This window comes from Lepidochelys olivacea (assembly GCF_965140295.1).
Source record: "Lepidochelys olivacea isolate rLepOli2 genome assembly, chromosome: 1".
NCBI classification, from domain to species: domain Eukaryota; kingdom Metazoa; phylum Chordata; order Testudines; family Cheloniidae; genus Lepidochelys; species Lepidochelys olivacea.
The window spans coordinates 201,409,394-201,430,379 of NC_140411.1; the positions used below are offsets into that span (position 1 = coordinate 201,409,394).

The 20,986-nt window shown below is 43.5% G+C and overlaps 1 protein-coding gene across 1 annotated transcript; it reads left to right on the forward strand.

Annotated features, from left to right (window-relative positions):
• Nucleotides 1-14,350: 14,350 nt before the first annotated feature.
• Nucleotides 14,351-18,764, forward strand: LOC311521520 (cytokine SCM-1 beta-like; the record flags this gene model as incomplete). Its single annotated transcript, XM_084629848.1, is given in 4 exon segments — nucleotides 14,351-14,380; nucleotides 14,384-14,537; nucleotides 17,622-17,739; nucleotides 18,524-18,764. Coding segments are annotated over 4 exon segments (459 nt in total). The 3' UTR covers nucleotides 18,681-18,764.
• Nucleotides 18,765-20,986: the final 2,222 nt, after the last annotated feature.

The following is a 20,986-nucleotide window of genomic DNA, read 5'->3' on the forward strand; positions in this document are numbered from 1 at the left end:
CATTAGAGGAACCATGAGCTCCTGTCAGGTGCATTTTTTTTCTCAGTGAAACAACTGATCTGCCTAACAAAAGACTGATTGTGGCTTCACCACTCCCACTGTTTCCATTTGCTCCCTTCCAGCCTGCCCCTTGTCATCAGTATAAATGTCAAATGGCTTTAGAAATGAATCAGAATACTATTCCAACCTCCACTGGAAACTAATCACCCCCATCTCTGTACTAACCAGCTAAATTCCACCCCACCCTCAATCAATCAAAAGAAAGCAGTTTTCTCCCTGTGGCTGGACACCTTGCTGCTTTGTGAATGGCTGAAAACCTTTTTGTGGGGGCAAATCCAGCTCTCGCAGCTGCAGCTGCACAAGCTGCCCAGCAGCAGAAAAGGTGTGGGTCTACCACCCAAGGTGTGGAGGGCTGGATTTGGGAGATTATGCAGAGCTCACCTCCACCAGGGGCTCCCTACAGGGCAGTATAAAAAGGGTGGGATAGGGGCTGGTCAGAGCAGCGGCAGAGGAGGGACTAGAGCAGTGGTTCTCAAACTTTTTTTTGGGCGGACCACTTGAAAATTGCTGAGGGTCTCGGCGGACCACCTAATGAACTTTCCAAATATTGTTTGTACGGCTAGCTAACTATTGTAAAGTGCTTTGGATAAAAGCGCTATATAAAAAAACTTAATAATAATTAACTTTTTTTTGTTCTACAAATAAAAGCACACAACTCATATTTTAATATCAGTAGTCTTACCTTTCTAATGCAATGGATATGCCCTCTCTCCCCCGCTGTGGCAGCCCCTTCCCTGGGGCTGGGAAGGAGCAGGGGGGTCTCTTCCTCTCTTTCCTGCTGCAGCAGCTCCCGAGCTGGGGCTGGGAAGGAGGGCCGTCTCTCCCTAGCAGCCACAGCCCTGGAGCTGGGGAAAGTTGCCTTTTTCTCTGGCCACCGCAGACCTGCACATCCCAAATCCCCCCCACCCCCTCTTCTCACCCCATTGCCCCCTCCCACTCCTTTTCCCCCAAGGCCACCACCTCACCTTACATGTGCATCTTCTCCAGGGTCCAAGCACCTAATTAGTGGAGCCACACCTGCGCGGCTCCACTAATTAGGTAGGTGGCCTTTCATTCTCTCGTGTGTGGCTGCCCAGGCGTGCACCTTAGAGGGAACTATCCGCAGACCACCTGAATGGAGCTCACAGACCACAGCTTGAGAACCTCTGGAATAGAGGATTTGCTGCTGCTGGAAAAGTTCTCCAGGTCTCCCTCTCTCTGGGGGCATGCTGTGGTCATAGAGGATGAAGTTAATCTTTGGGCTGAAGTATCCTCTACAGAGTGGCTCTGCAGCTCATCGTCTCTAGGAGAGAGGAGGCTCCCCATTCTCCCAGTAGGCACACAGGCTGTTACCCAGGCTGGGCATTGGCTCCCTGGATTTGTCTCTTCCTTTTTAGAGGGTGATTTAATTTTCTTGTCCATAATCTAGTACCTTTGGCATAAAGGTCAAGAATGTAGGGCCTGCCAGACACACTGTCAAGTAATGGGGATTTTTTGTGATGCAGACACTTGTCCATTAAGAAGGGGACTGAGAATACCATCTCAATTGACACAGGCCATTGAATAGCTAACAGCTATGCTCCAAAAAGGCCAGTAGTGATGTGTCCATGCCCAGCAAGAGAACTGCTGTAGGTACATTGATTGCATGAAAGGGCTGGTTTTGCTTGGTCAGCAATGTTCACATGGCACCACTTGGTTCTGGCAGAATGATTCCGGCGTATCTATTTACAGCCTGCTTTAGACTGGGTGCATTCTGGGACTCCTTCTCCCAGAGTTCCCAACACAAATGCTGGGTACGGGGGCTTTGAAGGTTTTCCAGATCTGAGGCACTGAGCTATGAGACAGAGTTAGGAGGACCGGCAGAGCTATTGTAATACCAGCTCTTGTGGCTTCCTGTTCACACTGAGGAGGAACAGGTGTAGGCTGTACCATTTCAGCAGGATCTGAGCTAATGGCCTTATCCCAAGCATCTCAACCCAACAGAATAATCAACATTTGTAAAACACACAGGTGGTTGCTGTACAGGCATTGCAAGTGCAAGAAGTTCTAATAACATTTGTGCAATGCTGTTCTTCCTAAAAAGGAAGGGGCACCCATCCCAAAGTGCCAGACTAGCATTGGGAGCTTCAGGCACATGGGGCCAGATCCTCAGTGTCATAACTCCATTGACTTCAAAGGAGCTATGCTGGTTTTACACGTGGTGAGGGTCTGGCTATTTATCGCCAAGTCCGCACAGGACAGTCCAGGAGAGGAAATACGATTTCTTTTGTTTGTATTTTTTAAAAGTTCAAAACAATTTCAACGTCTTTTGCTGGAGCTATTCGAAAGCATTGGCCATCTTACACATCTTTCTCCCTGCCCACATCACAGAGGCTAGCTGTCAGAACGGAAACAGATCTACAGCCAGCGTAAGCATCGATTACATGCAGGATGGCCTTGTGAGTATGGCAAAGGCATGAGCATCGGGAACTCTGCGTTCTAGTCCTGACTCCACTACAGACTTGCATCATTTAACCTCTCTGTGCCTCAGTTTGCTACAGCTGTAAAATGGAGACAATGTTTGCCTACCTCACAATGTTGTTGTGAGGCTAAACTGCTGAATGCTGAAAAGGTGAAATAGCATTTAATAGATATAATTCATCCTTTATGAGTTCAGAGCAGAAAATGTACATTATTTCTCAGGGGAAAAGGGTTTTCCCCTACCAAGAGTGGTGTGTTACTTAGAGCACATTGTAGTGAATGAGCCAAACAAATGCAGTGTTTTAATAAAGCCTTTATACACAGAAGAGTATTGGTTATGAGGGGAAAACCCACAGAACAAATAAACCCCAAGGATTCTCTTTTGGAAAGTTCAGAGCGTGGAACTTTTTTGATGAGTGGGTGTTCATTGTAAGCCATACAGGCTGATGTTTGTCTCCTGGCCCCAGACGTTTTGTATTCACTTGCCTTCCCACTGACACACCTCCACACTCAATGGTTCACAGAGTGAATATCTGAGGAAAAAAAGCCCACTGAAAGGAAAATATTTCCTCTCGTCTTGTGTCATGTCCAGCATGAGCCTCAAGTTACATTTCATGCACTAGATGAGGAGCAGTTGCTTGGTTTTGTTTTTAGCTGTACTGTAGTAGTTTGTGGAGCAGGATGTGGCCACAAAATGGCCAGCTCATAGTAACCAGCATGAGGCTCGGCAGCAGGCATCATCAATGGCGTGGTTAGAAAGTGTGACAGCTCATCTTGTACCTCATTTGAGAGGTGAACGACAAAGCAACAGTTCGTTTTAAAAAAGATGTGCCTTTTACTGCTCTTTAGGAAGGAGAAAGAAGGCCTCATAAATGTCTGGGTTCTTTTCTTTTTTTTTTCCCAAAGAAGTCTTTCTGATTATAACTTTTTAAAGATTTTTTAAAGATTTTAAAGACTTTTTAAAGATTATTTTAAAGATCTGGGCCTAATGTCTCCTTCTTTTTGCTGGAGGACTTTGGCAAATCTTTGGAAGATCTGGATGGTAACATCACAGCTCACGGCTTCAACCTATGGTAGATCCATCCCAGCCTTCAACTGCATGTGGTTCTGGTTTTGCTTACTCTGGTGTTACACGGCTGTAACTCGGTTGATTTTAATAGAGTTATTCCTGACTTACTCTACTGTAGGGGAGTTCAGAGTCTGGCCTGTTGAGTCTTAGGCAGTCAAAAACTTCACCCAGTCCCATCCTCAGTTCAAAGCTGGGATTGCTGCAGCTTATTAGAGCTGTGATGTTACCTTTCAGGTCCTCCAAAAGTTGACCAAAGTCCTCCAGCAAAAAGAGGGATATCAGAACCAGATATTTCTAATATAAAATACAAAGAGAAAAAATGGTTTTGAAAAACCTTCATGAGGCCACTTTCATACATCATAAGGAGCAGGAAGCACCAGAAACATTTTTTCCATTTTTCTTTGTGTATTTCCACCCTTGCGCTTTACTAAAGGAGTTAACACTATGAAATCATCTTCCTTCCTTGCTTTAGTTTACTCCAGCAAACGGTGTTAAGAAAAGTTCAGTGCATTGGGGATAAATGGTATGTGCACCGCAAATTAGCCCAAGATGCAAAATTAGTTCTGAACTTCTACAAATCTTGAAAGAAGAGAGGGTCCATTACAGAGATAATCTGTTTCTGAACCTCCTCCTAAAGTCCATGGATGCTGAGATCTAGTGTGTTGGTTCATGTCCATCTCTAATTTCCACAGAAACTCTTTACACCTGGGTAACAAAGACTCAGTATTTATTCTGCACTCTATAGGCCTTGTTCTGTTCCCACTGAAAATCAATGGGATGCAAATTGGCTTCCATATCTCAGACATTGTAGAGGAGTCATGCAAGCATATATTAAACTTAACCTGCTTTCTCTGTCTCATTTGGAAATTAAAGAGAAAGAAAGAAACCCTACAAGAGGATGAGGGTGAGGAAGAGAAGAAAGAAAGAGGATAAGATAGGATGAGAAAAGGAACAGGAGAAGACAGAGAAAGTAGCACCTTCATGGACTCGCTGTACCATTAGTTTTGCAAAGTGCTTAGCTAGCGTGCTGATGAGCACCTTGGATGTGCCTAAAGTAGTTCAGATTGTGTAAGATTAGATAGTTAAGGTATCTGAGACTTCCTCTTACAGACTTGTAGCAGCAGACTGTCAGACCACTCATCAAGACACGGTGCTGAAACTGAACAAGAGAGACTGAAGATCTCTCTGGTATGGAAAAATCCATGTTAACGCCAGTACAGTGCTTTGAACATACAGAATGCTATATAAGCGGTAAGTATTATGTTCCTGTATAGTCACTTGACAATCTGTCAAGGGAAGTTATGGAATCACCATCACTGGAGACAGTCACAGCTGAGATCTGACAACCATTGCAGTCTATAGGAAGGTTTAGATGACTATATGACCTGATTGAGGCCCGTTCCAAACCACGTCTTTCTGGGCCTAATTTTTCATACTTAAATGCCATACTTAAGACTTCAAAGAGACTTAATCACATGCTTAACTTCAAGGAATAGTTTAAGTGTTTTGCTCAGCAAGGATGGATTTAAGCATATGCTTAAAGATAAGCACATACATAAGCCCTTTGCTGAATCAGAGTCTAAATGGTGAGGAGTAGGACCTACAGCAGTGAGGCATAACAAGCCAGATGGGATGGTACAAATGGAATGTCAGCAGTGATCTTGTAGAAAGGGAAGAAAAGGTGGAAAGGTGGAATTATACATCAAAAGCATTTACAAAATCAGTGAGATAAAATTTGACTGGAGGTGTCAAATAATGGAAGAAAGGAAAAATTGATATAGAGTTCAGATAATTATTTGACCAGTTATGAACTTGACAATGAATAATGCAGCCGCAAAATACAGTGATAAGGATACAAGAAATGAGAAAAAGGAGAAACTTAATTGACGTGGGCATCTGTAATAAGACTGAAGGGAGATGGCAGAAAGGGAAGGCAGGAGGAGTGGGGGAGAAAGAGAGAGACTATGAATGAATCAACATATTATAGAAAAAGGACAGAATCTCTGCTGATATAAATTGGGGTAGGTATATTAACTTCAATGAAGCTGTTCTGATTTACAACAGTTGAAGGTCTGGCCCAGAATTCCTAAACCAATTAATGAGGAACCAATTAACAAAGAAGTTGAAAGCAGCCAGGATGCCATCTTATGGCTTGGCCCTGCCCTGTTGAAGATAATGAGAGTCTTGCCATTGACTTCAACAGGAGCAGGATCAGACTCTTAATGGGGGGGCACAATTACTCAGACATCATGTGGGTAACAAATATTGATCAAAGATGTTTTTTATGCAGAGGTTTGAATTGTACACAAGGCAATTTAATGACGTGACATAGAAAGGAAAGAATCCATCCAGAAGAGAATAAAGAGGAAATGAATTGAGAACGTAATGGCATTACAGAAGATTGGTGCTTATGATTATTTAAAGAATCATAGAATCATAAAAATGTAAGACTGGAAGGGACCCCTGCACTCAAGGCAGCACTAAGTATTATCTATTTATTTGAATCTAATGTATTAAGCAGAGCTGATAGGAAATCATTTTCCCATGAAAAAATTCAATGAAAATTATTTTTTTTTGTTTTCCTCAAAATTGTGCTGATTTTTATTGAAAACCCCCAAATGAAAATGGTTTTGTTTATCAGCAGCCAAGATTCCAAATGTTTGTTTTCATTTTTGTTTGCTGACAATGTAAATTTTTTTATGAAAACAGACATTTTTGCAAAAATGTTCATTTAGTCGAAAAAGCCATTTTCCAAAAATGTTTTGACAGGAAAATATTGACGAGCTCTAGTATTAATGCATAGGTTAAAAGAATAGCACCAGGATATCTGGTTTCAATAAAGAACATTCTGGAATTTCAGGTGCCATAGAATTAAATATTAAAATCCAGGAGTGTGGAAGTAGGCAGATGAACACTTAAAGATGCCATAATGAGGAATATAAGTGAACTTGTTGATAGATTGTATAGTCAATTGCTTGACCACACATTGGTTCATTATGACATATACTCAAGAGACCAAATAACCAACGTCAGTCAGGTTTATTAATATGGTACAGGAGAATTTAGGCCACTCAGGTGCTCAGCTTAGGTGATGAGTATGGTATCAGCATCTATATAGAACAGAATAAAAAAATTAAATTATTATGATACTAGGCCCTATTCTACTCTCACTTACACATAACATGAATGTCCCCATTGACTTCAGTGGTGATGTTAATATGTAACTGCGAGTAGAAGCTCTCAGTTAAATAATAGTTATTCCAAATTTGCTTGTAATCTTAGTAAAAAATCAAAGCAGGGAGTGTGATATAGTGATAGAACAGGAATGATCCCAAAGACTCTATTACTGGTTCTGCCTCAGATTTGCTGTGAGATTCTAATCCCTTGGGTCTGATTTTCCATTTCCTTTTTCAAGGGCTGTCATGATTCACACCTTTGTGAAGTGCAAAGTAAGTGTAGCATGCTACCACATCAGATGGTAGCATTTTACACCCACATAACCTTTTGCACTCACTTTGCACGCCACTCCCCACTCCGGGCCTCAGTTTCCTCATCTGTAAAACGGGGATGGACTACCCTGCTTCACTTTGGGGATAAGAGGTTTGTTTTTGTTACCTTTTGTGAAGAGCTTTTCAAACCTAAGATGGAAGGTACTACAGAAATACAAGCTTTTTATGAATTATTAGCGTTATTGCTAGTCATTCTGGATACTGCCGGTAAGAGGTTGCCTTCTCTACTGTGGCTACTGTGACTATGCTTTTTGGTGTCATGGAGGATTTTGTTGTTTCTGCTCTCTGAGGGCACTGTTGAATCTGGAGCTTTTCAGTTGCTGGCTCCTCTCTGTAAAACTTTATATGACTGCTGTGTGTATGCACAAGTTTGTGTCTCTGTATTTCAATTAGTGTCAGTTTATTTCGATTTAGAATAAGTGCCTATACATCACTCTGGGTACTTTTACAACGACTTAAAATTCACAATGCCAAGTACAAGTTAACCAATAAGTAATGGATTGATGATATCAATCAAATTATTAGCCACTGTTAATTAATTATTGGCATTTTTACTTATCTAGTGCTATTTATTAGTAATTGTTATGATCAGAGTCCCTAGAAGCCCCAAACAGAGATCAGCCCCATTGTGCTAGGCACTGCACACATTTATAATGAAAGAGGATCCCTTTTGCAAAGGGACAGATTTTTAAAGGTGTTTAGGCATCTAAAGATGCAGACAGGTGCTTAGTGGGATTTTCAAAAGCACCTGTCTGCACCTTTAGGTCTAAATACCTATAGAAATCCGGCCCAAAGAGCTCAGACAATCTGAGTATATGATAAGAAACAATGGATGAATCCAACAACCAGTCAAGGGGAGCCCACAGTAACAATGAGACCCATATTGAGCAGTGGTCACAGAAATTGCCTAACTGTTGCTGAACATTTTGTCATTATCGTGGCTGAGGCGAGTTTAATAATTAACTACTTAGCAATTTAAGTAATTAAAGAGTCCTGCAATCACATCGTATATTTTTGTTCTCCCTCTGTCCACCTTCTCCCCAAATGTCTGTGTAAGAAGATATCTTCCACTGTTGTATGCCGTGTTGTGATAGCTATGTTGGTCCCAGGATATTAGAGAGACAAGGTGGATGAGGAGTATCTTTTATTGGACCAACTTCTGTTGGTGAAAGAGACAAGCTTTCAAGCTTGCACAGAGCTCCGAAGATGTTACCTCTGTTGCCTGTGGAAAAAGATGGTCTTTGAAATGTAGCCAGACTGTTCGTAAATCCAGGGCTAGTTGTCTCTTTTAAACTCAGATTTACTGGATATCCAGTTTGCTTTGGTAGATGTACCACATACTGGACATTGTCACTTTGCTTCGTGCCAGTGCATTTTCTGAAGCATTCCAACTACACTGTGATTACAGCTGAGTGAATAATTGATCTTTCAAGTTGCTGGCTGTTCTGAAAAATTGAAAAAAAAATTGGGTAAACCCAAAATGAAACATTTTAGAAATTTTTGGTGAACTGAAAAGTTAAAAAAAATCATATCGGATTGAACATAACATTTTGTTTTGAACTAGAGCATTTTAAAACTTTTTTATTTAAAAAAAATCAATAAAATTTCGAATTGATAAAATCCTAACATGTTGCTTAGAAAATGTTGAAATAAAAATGTTAACTTTGGGGGATTTTTAAAAATCCCTCCCCACCCCCACCCCCCCAGGAACAGTTCAGCAAATCTGAAATTGCGAAAAATGTTGGTGTCTCTGTATCTACATTTTTTGCCAAAAAAATTTTGGCTGAAGAATTTCACCCAGCTCTATCTGGGTTGCATGGCCCTCCAAAGTTTCATAGACGCCTTCCGCAGTCTGGTTGCTTATATGAAACATACCCAGGTTTCTTGGGCTGAAAAGGAATATTAGGAAAAGTATTTTGTGTATTTGTAGCTGTCTTTTTAATGCAACTTAGCAGCTAGAAACAAGGAACACCACAAATCTGGTTCTCCTTTATACCAAGCCCCCTTTACATCTTTCTGGCAGTGTAAAGTGGCCTTCGTGTAAATAAGAATTGAATCCCAAGTGTCCTACCAGATCCCCTCAGATCATAGACTATTGTCTGGGAATCTGTGCTTTACATTGCATCCTGTATGAGCCTATGAAACTCCCCTCTGAAAACAGATCCCAGCTGAGGAACACCAGCTATACAGACTGATGGCCAAAGAGCTACTAACATCCACTGAAAGGGAAGAGTCTGCCCAAAGAGATGCATTTTGCTTCACACCTTAAAAGCGGTGAGACTTTGGCGCTGAATGAGCAATGACAGAAAAGGAAGACTTCCAAACCTCATTTCAGGGGAAATTCTAAAAATGGGTAAAGGTTTTGGGGGAGGGAGGTTCTCTTAATCTTTCTGAGCTGGCTCCCCAATTCTCTGCTGGTGCCATACACTTTCAGAGGCAGCTGGTGACTCTACTAGAGCACACCTTTGCACAGGTGAAAATGGCTACACTGGGTGCAAGGTAGAGAAGAACTGGGCCTACAGCACTCAGTATAAACATGCATATTCAAAGACAAAAAATAATATGCCCTCTAGTCGTAAGAGACCATAGTGGGGAGCAGAGGCGACCCATGCATGCTGATAGTCGCGGGGGGATGGGGAGGCGGAGTGAGGGCAGCCGGCTTCAGCAGTGTTACTGAGCATGCTCTGTCCATGTGAGCATGCTCAGTATAAGCCAAGCAGCAAATGTGTGTGTGAGCGGGGCAACCCTGCCCACTCCCTCTCCCACGCGTCTCCTCTGTTGCGGAGGGATGGTCTTGTGGTTGCAGCACAGGGCTGGGACTCAGGAGAGCTAGGTACAGATCCTAGGTCTGTCACAAACTTTCTATGTGAGTTACTTAATTTCTAAAAAAGAACAGGAGTACTTGTGGCACCTTAGAGACTAAAATTTATTTGGGCATAAGCTTTCATGGGCTACAGCCCACTTCATCGGATGCATAGAATGGAATATATATATATATATATATTTTTTTCTTACTATATATTCCATTCTATGCATCCGATGAAGTGAGCTGTAGCCCATGAAAGCTCATGCTCAAATAAATTGGTTAGTCTCTAAGGTGTCACAAGTCCTCCTGTTCTTTTTGCGGACACAGACTAACACAGCTGCTACTCTGAAACCTATTTAATCTCTGTGTGCCTCAGTCTCCTACCACCAGGAAGGAAGAAGCTTCCACTGCTGTTAGCAGCCTGTCTATGCCAGTGTTATCGCCATGGCTACCAATGGGGGAGTTTTAGAAATAGTGGGAGGGGAGGGGATTTTGAAAAAAGTGTCTAGTGCAGGTCTGGGGCCCTCTGGGCATAGTTCAATCTCCAGAGCTGGCACAATCCTGGAGCTCTTTGCTGAGGCTACAAATGGAGGTGCTAATGAATGTGAACTGGACGGACGACCATTTCCTTCCACCCGTGTAGCATAGGTTCCAACGCACGGCTGTAGAATGTCTAAAAAAACCAAACAGTTGGTGTGGAGTAACGTTGCAAATGGGGGACTGTAAAATAGATGCAACTGTAGTGTAGAGAAGACCATGGAGAATCCCCAAAACATGGCAGTAATACTCTGCTTTAACAAGGATCTAATATAAAAATGTCTTTGTCCCCAGGGCTCTGGGAAACCATAGTTAGAGCCCTGTTATCAACACTGTGTTTAAATATAGTTGCAATGAACTTGGATTCTATTCCCACTGAGGACTGGGCCTATGAGAGATGAGAGATTCTCTTCTCTGACCCCACATGGAAGGTCTTTTGAGCTCCCTTGTTTATACCTACAGGAAGCATGACAGAAATGATTCCTAAAACTCTTTAAAGCCACTTTGGCCTAACGCTGTTCACTTCTGCTTCTGCCATCTCTGGTGAAGGAGGGAACGTGGCTGACTGCAGCTATTGCTATTCCTCGGACCATATTCAACATAACAACAGACATACTGGGTCAGCCCAATGGTCCATCTAGCTGAGTATCTTGTCTTCTGACAGTGGCCAATGCCAGGTGCTTTAGAGGGAATGAACAGAACAGGGTAATTATCAAATGATCCATCCCCTATTGTCTACTTCCAGCTTCTGGCAGTCAGAGGCCAGGAAACCCAGAGCATGGGGATGCATCCCTGCCCACCTTGGATAATAGCCATTGATGGACCTATGCTCTATTAACTTATCTAAGTCTTTTAAAAACCCTGTTACAGTTTTGGCCTTCACAACATCCCCTGGCAATGAGTTCTACAGGTTGACTGTGCAGTGTGTGAAGGAGTGAGAAACCTGATAATGTCTGACACAACCATGATGAAACCAAATTAGAAACTGCTTCTGCCAAAACAGGACCCACGTCCTACAAGTTTAGACTAGAGCCTGTTTGCCAGATTCTCCCACACAGGATATGGGTAACTCATATGGAAGCTAGTGGAGTTACTTGCATCTTGTTACTTTGTGCATTTGTTCTTTCTGTCAGCATGCCCCAAACACCTAGGGACATAGGTGCTGAGTCTATGGGTGCTCCAGGGCTGGAGTATCCACGGGGAAAAATTAGTGGGTGCTCTGCACCCAGTGGCAGCCAAGCTCCCCTCCCCACCTGAGCCCGCCGTGTCCCCACTCCTCTGCCTACCTCCCAGCGTTTCCCGCCCGGCTGCTGCCAAACAGCTGTTTGGTGGTGTTAGCAAGCTTGGGGGCGGGAGGGCAGGGGAGGAGCAGGAATATGGCACGCTCAGGGAAAGAGGCGGGGCCGGGGCAGGGATTTGGGGAAGGAGTTGGAATAGGGGCAGGGAGGGGGCAGAGTTGGGGCAGGGACTATGGGGTTGGAATGGGGGCAGGGAAGGGGTGGGAAGAGGCGGGGCAGGGGCAGGCCCTCATGGAAGGGGTGGAGTGAGGGTGGGGCCAGAGCAGAGGGGGGTCGAGCACCCAGGGAAAAGAGGGGAAGTCGGCGCCTATGCCTAGGGATATCAGTGTGGGGCCTATACATGTAAGGGGAGAGCAAAATAGCTTTAACAAGATCCACCACACAGAATGGGCAGGGAATATCTCCCTTTTACTATACCTGCCATATCTTTAAGAGCCACTGTGACAGTCTGTATCCCTACGTTCACCCTTTTTACAAAACTATAATAGATTTTGTACAAAGTATGCCTTGTGAGGTACCATTCGAAAACTCATAATTTGATGATCATTATTGTCCTGGTAAAATATGTGTGGCAACATTGTATGTAAAGTTATAATATTCTCCTCTATAAAATTACTGAGATATGTATGTTCCAAGTTTAAAAAAGCAGGCACAAACTGGTTCCTCAAAGACAAAAGGCAAACTGATACCTCAGCCAGGTGTCAACAAAATCAAATGAACTATCATCTGGTTATCATCTGGTAATGAACTATCATCCTGCATTGTTCGGCAGGAAAAAGGGTATGCATGAGAAATCTACATTTTTGGCAAAGAAACAGCTGGAGGTTCCTATCCCCACAGATCTTCTGTCTCCTGAACCTCAGCTGGGGATGATTTTCAAAGAAGAAGAGAATTAAAAGAAAGGGGAACAGATGCCCCCTCAAACACTCCTCCTTTTCCCTCTGCCCATGGCATCAACAACACCTGAGGGACAAGGAAATTAACACTGAACTGGGGGAGGGGTCCTGAGCTGAAAGGATTCCAGCCAGTAAGACTGCTGTAGCATGTGGTGTCAGAAACCTTTGCTTTGAATTCATTTAGCTTGTTAAATTAGATATTCATTGCATTTTACCTTTTATTTTCTTTGTAACCAGTTCTGACTCTTATGCATCATTACCTGTAATCACTTAAAATCTATCTTTCTGTAGTTAATAAACTTGTTTTATTGTTTTATCTAAACCAATGTGTTTGGATTGAAATGTTTGGGAAACTTCATTTGGGATAATGGGATTTGTGCATATCATTTTCTATTAATGAAATGGTGGACTTTATATGAGCTTGTATTGTCCAGGAAGGGGCTGGGCAGCACAAGACACACATTTCTGGGGGAAAGTCTGGGACTGGGCATTGGCTGGAGTGGCCCTGTAGTGTAATTCATGGGTAGCTGGCTAATGGCTATAGCACTCATACAAAAAAGCTGGGAGTGATTTACATGCTGGAGGCTGTGTGTGAGCAGCAGAGGTACATTAAGATTTATTGGGGCCCTGGGCACCAAGAACATTTGGGCCTCCCACACCCCAGGGGCCCAGGGGTGCCAGAATTGGAGAGGGGTCGGGGGGTCATGCCCACCCACTTTTTAATAATAATAATAATAATAGCCTCAGGCAAGCGCAGAATGGAAGTGGCAGGGGAGGCCCTGCTTCTCATCTTCCCCCAAGTCCATGCCCCCTGGCCGGGCCGGAAGCTGGAGCTGAGCAGTGATAAGAGCCGCCTAGGGAGCTTGGGCCTCAATGGGGAACTCTGGACCCTCCAACTGCCCTGGGTGGTGCACCCCAGGTGGTGGAGACATGGGGCAGGGCCTGCTCTTAGGCATCCTGGCTCCCTGCCTAGGTGGAGGGTCCTGGGCTCCCCACAGTGGCTTGGTCTCCCTGGGTGGCTCTTACTACAGCCTGGCACTGGCGTCTGGCCTGGCTGGGGGCAGGGCCCCAGGGGAAGAGGAGTAGTAGGATGGAGCCACAGTTCCAGTGCTGATGGCCCCCTCACTTCTACACAGGTTCTGGTACTCCTATGGGGGGCCCCAAATTGGCCAGGGGCACTGGGCACGGGGCCTATGAGTCTGTGAATTAATCCATCACTGGTGAGCAGACTAAGAGTGGCTGCTCTCACAGCGAAGCAGTGTAAAAGGCATCACAGGTTGGAAAATTGAGGTGACACAGCTGTCCATCAATCCAGATTGTATCCAGGGTAAAGTCACAGCCACCACTGACGTACAGCTGCTAAGGACAAACCAATTGATTCCTGTTTCCATTAGCAAATGATCCTCTCTTGTAACTCATGTTTCCCTTTTAAGTGGTCCTGGAGTGACCTAGCTCTGAGCCGTCACTCTTTGCCTCTGTGGTGGGTTATAATTTTGAATGCTCATAGCCTAGATATCAAAGGACAGGAACATTACTGGTTTCCACTGCAGAAAGGTGATTTTTTTTCAGCCTAAAATAAGACATGCTTTCAAAGTGTTAGCAAGAGGCAACCACAGCTCAGTTTGTGGCAGGAAAAAGCCTTCAGAGGGGTCTAGCAAGGGAAGGGAGGAGTTTTCTGCACCTTTAAAAAAAGTACTGATTGCTTCTCAAAATTTCCATCTCTACTCTCCCCCACCATGACGCCCCTTTCATTGAGTTCAGGAAGTTAGCTGACCATTGCAAGATATATAAGCTCGGTGAAAGGGGCTCCGATTATCATTTTCATCTCTGCCACTCCAAGGAAGCCATCAACAATGAAACTCCACGGCACAGACATCCTGGTCATTTTCTGTCTCAGCCTCTTTACTGTGAGCACCGTGAGAGGTAAGTTTTCAACTCAACAGAAACGTAGCAATAGCCATACTATATCAGCCCCGTGGTCCATCCAATCCAGTGTCTTGTCTCGGGCAGTGACCGGTACCCAGTATGTAGGAGGAAGGAGTGAGAAAACTGATAGTGAACAGTTATGGAATAACTTGCCCACAGGAGAAGTTTCTTCCTAACCCCTATCAACTGGTGATTGGTTTATGCCCAAGAGGGCTTATATCCCCTGCAAACCTTTGAGTTTAACTAAAGTATCAATGGATGCTCTCATTATCCATATAAATGTCTAAAACTTTTTTGATCTTCCTGATATATTGTGGTAATGAGTTCCAAAGGTTGATTATGCATTTTATAAAAAGCATGTCTTTCAGGCAGTTTCAAGGCTGTTGGCTTTTAATGTTGTTGGTTGTGCCCTTCTTCTAATGTTATGAAAACTGAGAGCTCCCATTTTCTACAGTCTGTTCATTACTGTATGTACTTTTGTCTTATTATAGCTGGGTTCAAAAAAGAACTGGATAAGTTCATGGAGGATGGGTAGAGCCCTGCAAATCTGTGGATATTTGCATCTGAGGGTGCGGATATCTGCAGATCATTTTTGCGGATTGGATACGGATACAAATTTTGTATCAGCTCAGGGCTCTAAGGCTAGGTCCATCAATGGCGATTAGCCAACATGGTCAGGGACACAATCCCATGCTTGGGGCAACCCAAAACTTCTGACTACCAAAAGCTGGGAGTGGAAGATGGGGTGGATCATTCCATAATTGCACTATTCTGTACTCTCCTCCTGAAGCTCTGGTGTTGACCTCTGTCAGAGACCGGATACTAGGCAAGATGGACCATGGTCTGATCCAGTATGGCAGCTCTTATATTTATCATGTCACTTCTTATTTGTCTCCGCTCTGATTTATATAGTCCTGGTCTTTTAGTCTCTCCTTGTATGGTAATCTTCCCAAGACTCTAGTAATTTTTATTGACTTTCTGTGGAATACTTGTGTATTTGTGCTAAATCCTTTTTGAGGTGGGGTGGCTAGAAGTGAAGATAGCATTCAAGACTACATGACACCATTCATTGATACAATGAAATTATGATATTTTCAGTCTTATTCGCTATTTCTTTCTTAATAAGGTTTACACACTTGTTTTGTTTTTAGGAGCACAGCTTCACATTGGTCTTTTAAATTAACTGTCCACAGCGACACTTAGATCTTTTTCCTATTAATCATGAACAATTAATAGACCACGACACTTGTAATAGACCACACTTGTTGCAAAAGCTCATCCGCACACACACAAGCACATGTACAAATACACATAAACAGATGCGTGCAACAAGAACAAAAAAACCCACATGCACAATCACAGTCATACCCAGTTCAGGTAGAACTACAAGAATACACAATGATGAGTATAAAAAAAGTACCTTCACAAAACTCCACAAACCCCAAACATAACCCCACCCACACAGACGCAAAATAATCTGCACTAGACATCCAGAGGGCTCACCCCTGTAGTGTGTGTTTGTTGTTGCTGTTCCAATCCTGTGTACCTGACAGTATAATTTGCCATAAAATGTAGCTGAAACTTTCTGTAGAAGGACTGTGCATAGCAGGTGATATGTGGGGAGATGGGGCAGAGATCAAAAGTCTCAGGTGGTAGCCCCGTTAGAAGTGATTCTGTGGATGTGAGCAATTGGGTAGAAGATACAGAACTTCCAAAGGCAGGTGAATAGGAAGGGGGAGGAGAGAGGCAAACTGAAGCATTTGATTTTCCCCCCACTGTAGTTAATTGTCCTCTAAGTGGGTTTGATTTTTAAAAAATTATTGGAACAGAGGGAAACAAAGATTTTGCTGGGAAGGAGAGTAAGAGCCCCAGGGAATGGAGTGGAAGAAGCAGAGCAACAGCAGCAGCAAAGTGGGGAGAGAAATGAAGTGAAGAGGAAAACAGAAGGCAGCAGGAGGCAGAAGAAAAGAATGGAGTAACATAAGTATGTGGGAGACAGAGAGGAAAGCGGAGAGGGATTTGAGCAGCATAAGAGGGATCAGAAAGGGCAGTGTTAAGAAATGGGCAGACAAGGGAGTTATAGGCACACATCTTTGCATCAGAAAAGCGGATATCCACTCAAACCCCTTCCAAACCACTTAGAGAAACTCTGCTTGTATAGGGAATACGCTTTAGAGCCAGGTGTGAGAGGGTGGAAATAATCCCACATGGGCAGGCAGTAAATCCAGTGGCCACATTTGGGGATTTTAATTCAGAGTCCCCAGATTCTAATCCCACTCTGCTTCTTACACCTACTTTTTCAAAAGTGGACACTTTTGCTGGTTGCCGGCATTTTTGGGTGCTTTCAAGACTTTCTGGGTACTCCACACCTCTGAAAATCAGACCCAGGATGTCTCAAGCGTCATACCCTAAATCAGAGTGCCCCAGTTTCTTCTCCTGTGAAACGGGGATGATAATACTGATTTTCCTTGGTAAAGTAGGTTGAGATCCTCCCAGCAAAGGTGCTACGCAAGCACCAACTCTTAGGATTATTGCATGCACACACCTGGTTGCAGCATGTGGTGCACATCTATTTCCGAGTGAAGCTGACAGGCACACACGTGCTCACACGCCCACTTTTAATTAAAGTATCGCAGATTCATCCAGAACCTTACGTCCCAGAAGAACCCAAAATGCTTTGGATACTTTATGTACACAGATCGCTTCAAGCCGTCTCTGGGAACCCAGCAGCCCTCTGACAGCAAAGCACTGCTACGTGACAGTTTAGGAGAGAAAGTGAAGAGCAATGGACCCAGCTGAAACTGCTGAGGCAATTTAGGAAGGCAGAATGTAATTACTATCCACACTGGAATTTGGCCAAGACATTTACTCTTACAACAATTGCCTTGGCTTTTTAATGATCTCAGATGATCAGGAGTTTGGTTGTATAGCTCCTATGTAAGAAGCATACTTAGGAAATGGATCCCAGTTCATACATCTATAGGTATTTCAATTGTAATTTAACACGCAATAATTTCCACTTAGTGTAAAGAATGAGTGTTCATTTAGCATTAATTTACCATCTATTTTTTTCCCCTGTAGGAAGTGTTGCAAGTCAAATTGCGTCCAGAAGCTCCTGTGTAGACCTGTCCACACAGCAGCTGGACATCAGACGACTTGTTAAATACGAGAACCAGAACATACCAGTAAAAGCTGTGATGTAAGTATCTGGACCACTCTTCATACTAATCTAGAGACACATGCTGCTGATAGCAGGAGAGGAAGGACAGGGGTAGAACTGAATCACAGCAAACATGAGGGTCTTCAGTCTGACCAAAACATACTACTGAAGAGCATTCTTTCATTTCAAGCATGTAGTAACTGTTAGTGGATGAACCTCCAAAGGTCTGGAGGATTTGTGCTGTTCAGAGGAGCATCTGATTGATTGAACAGACAAACCTTTTTGATCAAGAAATTGGGAGGAAATCTCACAAAGAGCAAGAGCTGTTTTGAGTGGCATGCTGGGGAATAGCAAACGGTGCTGTGAATTGGCAATGAGGTGCATTGCGCTGAGCTGTGTGAAGGAAACGTACAGAACAGCGAAGTGTGATTATCCCTCCTTCTAGAGGATGTGACCAGTCCTTCAATCTCATGAGCATCTGTTTAATTTTGGTTCTTGTGGGATAAATGAGGGGCCAACTCAGTATGCCAGGTGCTTAGCTCTTTTGAAATTTCTGGCTATACAGCATATGTCTATGTATGTATATGAATACACTATATATATATATATACACACACACACACACATACCATGTATGTAGAGTTGATGTCCATACCCATACAGCAGAACCAGCTCATTCCTGGCTTTTCCACTCTTTAGTGATGCAGCCATCCCAAATGCCTGCAGACAAAACCTTTGTACCACACCACATAGGCCACAGAATAGAAACATGCACAGAGAAGAATTTTAATGGCAGCCTGGTTTTCCTTTTCTTCCCCTGCAGGTTCATCACCAAACGAGGCATCAAGATCTGTGTGCAGCCTGATCTTAAATGGGTGCAGGATGCCATAAAATTCCTGGATAAAGGACCTGGCCCCAGAAGACCCAACAAGAAGCGCAAGTCCAAACCCAAACCCAAGGCCAAGCCCAATGGCAATTAACTAAATGGATGTACCAGCCTGACCCTCAGCAACTGCTTGTAACTTCTTCTAGGTGTTAATTGGAAATAAAATCTCTGAACTAACATGGGCACATCAGAATCCATTAATCATTAGGGAAGAGCTGACTGAGAATCATTCCATTTTATAGCTGGACTTTTCCACACTGTTTTCAGGTTTATTTTCTGAAATGTTCATTAATTATTTATTGCTGTGTGTAGGCATCCCCCCCTCCACCTGGATGAACTTTTATACAGTAAGGACAAGGATGTAGGTAAAACTACTTCATAGAGGGTTTGATCAACCTGTGGAACTCACAGATGAAGGAGGTCGGTGTCAGACACTGGGGCTGGACTTTAAAATGGGTCTGGATAATTTTATGATAATTAATAACTATATAAGCTATAAGTAAACAACCCTCATGCTCCAGGGCATCATCTGATAACTTCAAAATTCAGGAGAGAATTAGCTAGATGTATTGGGTCTGATTTTCCTCCCACTTTGCAACAATGCAAATTCATTGGGACAGGTCCTCTCCCAGTATAAGTGATGATCAGTCTAGAGAGTGTAACCTGATGCAGATTTACACCAGTGGAGGATCTAGCCCACTGACTTCTGTGAAGTTACTCCTTATTTACACTGGTATGAGATAGATCTGAAACAGCTGCTTTATTTTATTCCTTTGCATTGCTCTGAAGCATCATGTGTAAGCCATGGCTGGAAGCAGGAGACTGTGTTTGATGCCAATCCTATGTACCAATCTCTTATTCTCCAACTAGTGGAGAGCCCTGTCCAAGGGGCTCAAGAATATTCAGTGTAAATGTAAATTACATTTTAGAAATGAATGGATTCTAATAACTGTGGTGTCTTTTTGTTTTTTTGTAAATTAATAAAATTCTTGCAACTCTATGGTCAAATGGTATGTGTTTGCATGTATGTGACATGTATGGAGATCATGCAGTGGGAGTATGGAGGTTATAGCACAAATCCAAGATTTTATTGTCAGTCTAGGAGAAATTACTTTTCCAGCAACATGTTCTGCCACCTTCAATAGCTAACAGTCAATAGATGGAATTTGCATCCAAGCTTTCATATACTCTGTATTCCTATATTGTATAGATGAGTTCACATCACTCCAGCTCTTCAATTCTCTCTTCTAGTTAACACGGCAGAAAGCATTCCTCCCCAACCTCTCATTCTGTGTCACTGTTCTCAAAGTGGGGGATGAAATGTGTTCTGGGTGGGGTGGGGGTGAGAAGCTTTCCGGGAAAAATGGTATTGTTCACATTTTACCCACAGCAATATGCCACCCTTACTTCTGCTGCTGCTTTCTGGCCAACCAGCTCTGAAGGCGGAGTCGAGTGATGGCTGCTGACCGGGCGCCCAGCTCTGAAGGCAGTGCCACCACCAGCACCAGCAGAGAAGTAAGGGTGGGAATACCATACCATGCCACCCTTATTTCTCCACTGCTGCAGGAAGTGGCACTGACTTCAGAGTGGGTTTGATAGCCTGTACCCCCATATGCACACTTTTTACAAAACTATGATAAGTTTTATACAATACATGCCTTGTGAGGTATCATTTGAAAAACCTCATAACCTGCTGAACATTATTGTCCTGTTGAAATATGTGTGGCGATATTGTATGTAAAGATATAAGCTTCTGTTGCATGGTCATACTGAGACATGTTACAATTCTGAGGAACACACACACACCAGAACCTCACTGATGGAAAAGCTATCCAACGCCCCAGCCACGTGTCAATGAAATTGTGAGTGAGAAATGTACATCTTGACAAAGGAACAGCTGGAGGTTCCCATCGCAACAGACTTGCTGTTGCCTGAACTCCAGCTGGAGATCACTCTCAAAGAGGAGAGAAAGGTACAAGAATAGAGAACAAACACCCCAGGTACTCCTCCCTTTCTCTTTGCTCACAGCAATATATACTGTTTATCATTCACTATAACAGGGATAGTGAGAATCAAGTACTCTGTGAGGTTCCTAGTCCAAGTCAGCTCTTCACAGCAAGTCTATAATCCTCCAAGGCCTGGTCTACTCTGGGGGTGGGGATCGATCTGAGATACACAACTTCAGCAATGAGAATAGCGTAGCTGAAGTCGACGTATCTTAGATTGACTTAGAATCACTTACTTCTCGTCCTCACGGCGCGGGATCGACAGCCACTGCTCCCCCGTCGACTCCGCTTCCGCCTCTTGCCCTGATGGAGTTCCGGAGTCGAAGGCAGAGCGATTGGGGATCGATCACTACCCGCCGATCCGGCGGGTAGTGTAGACGTGGCCCAAGATTGG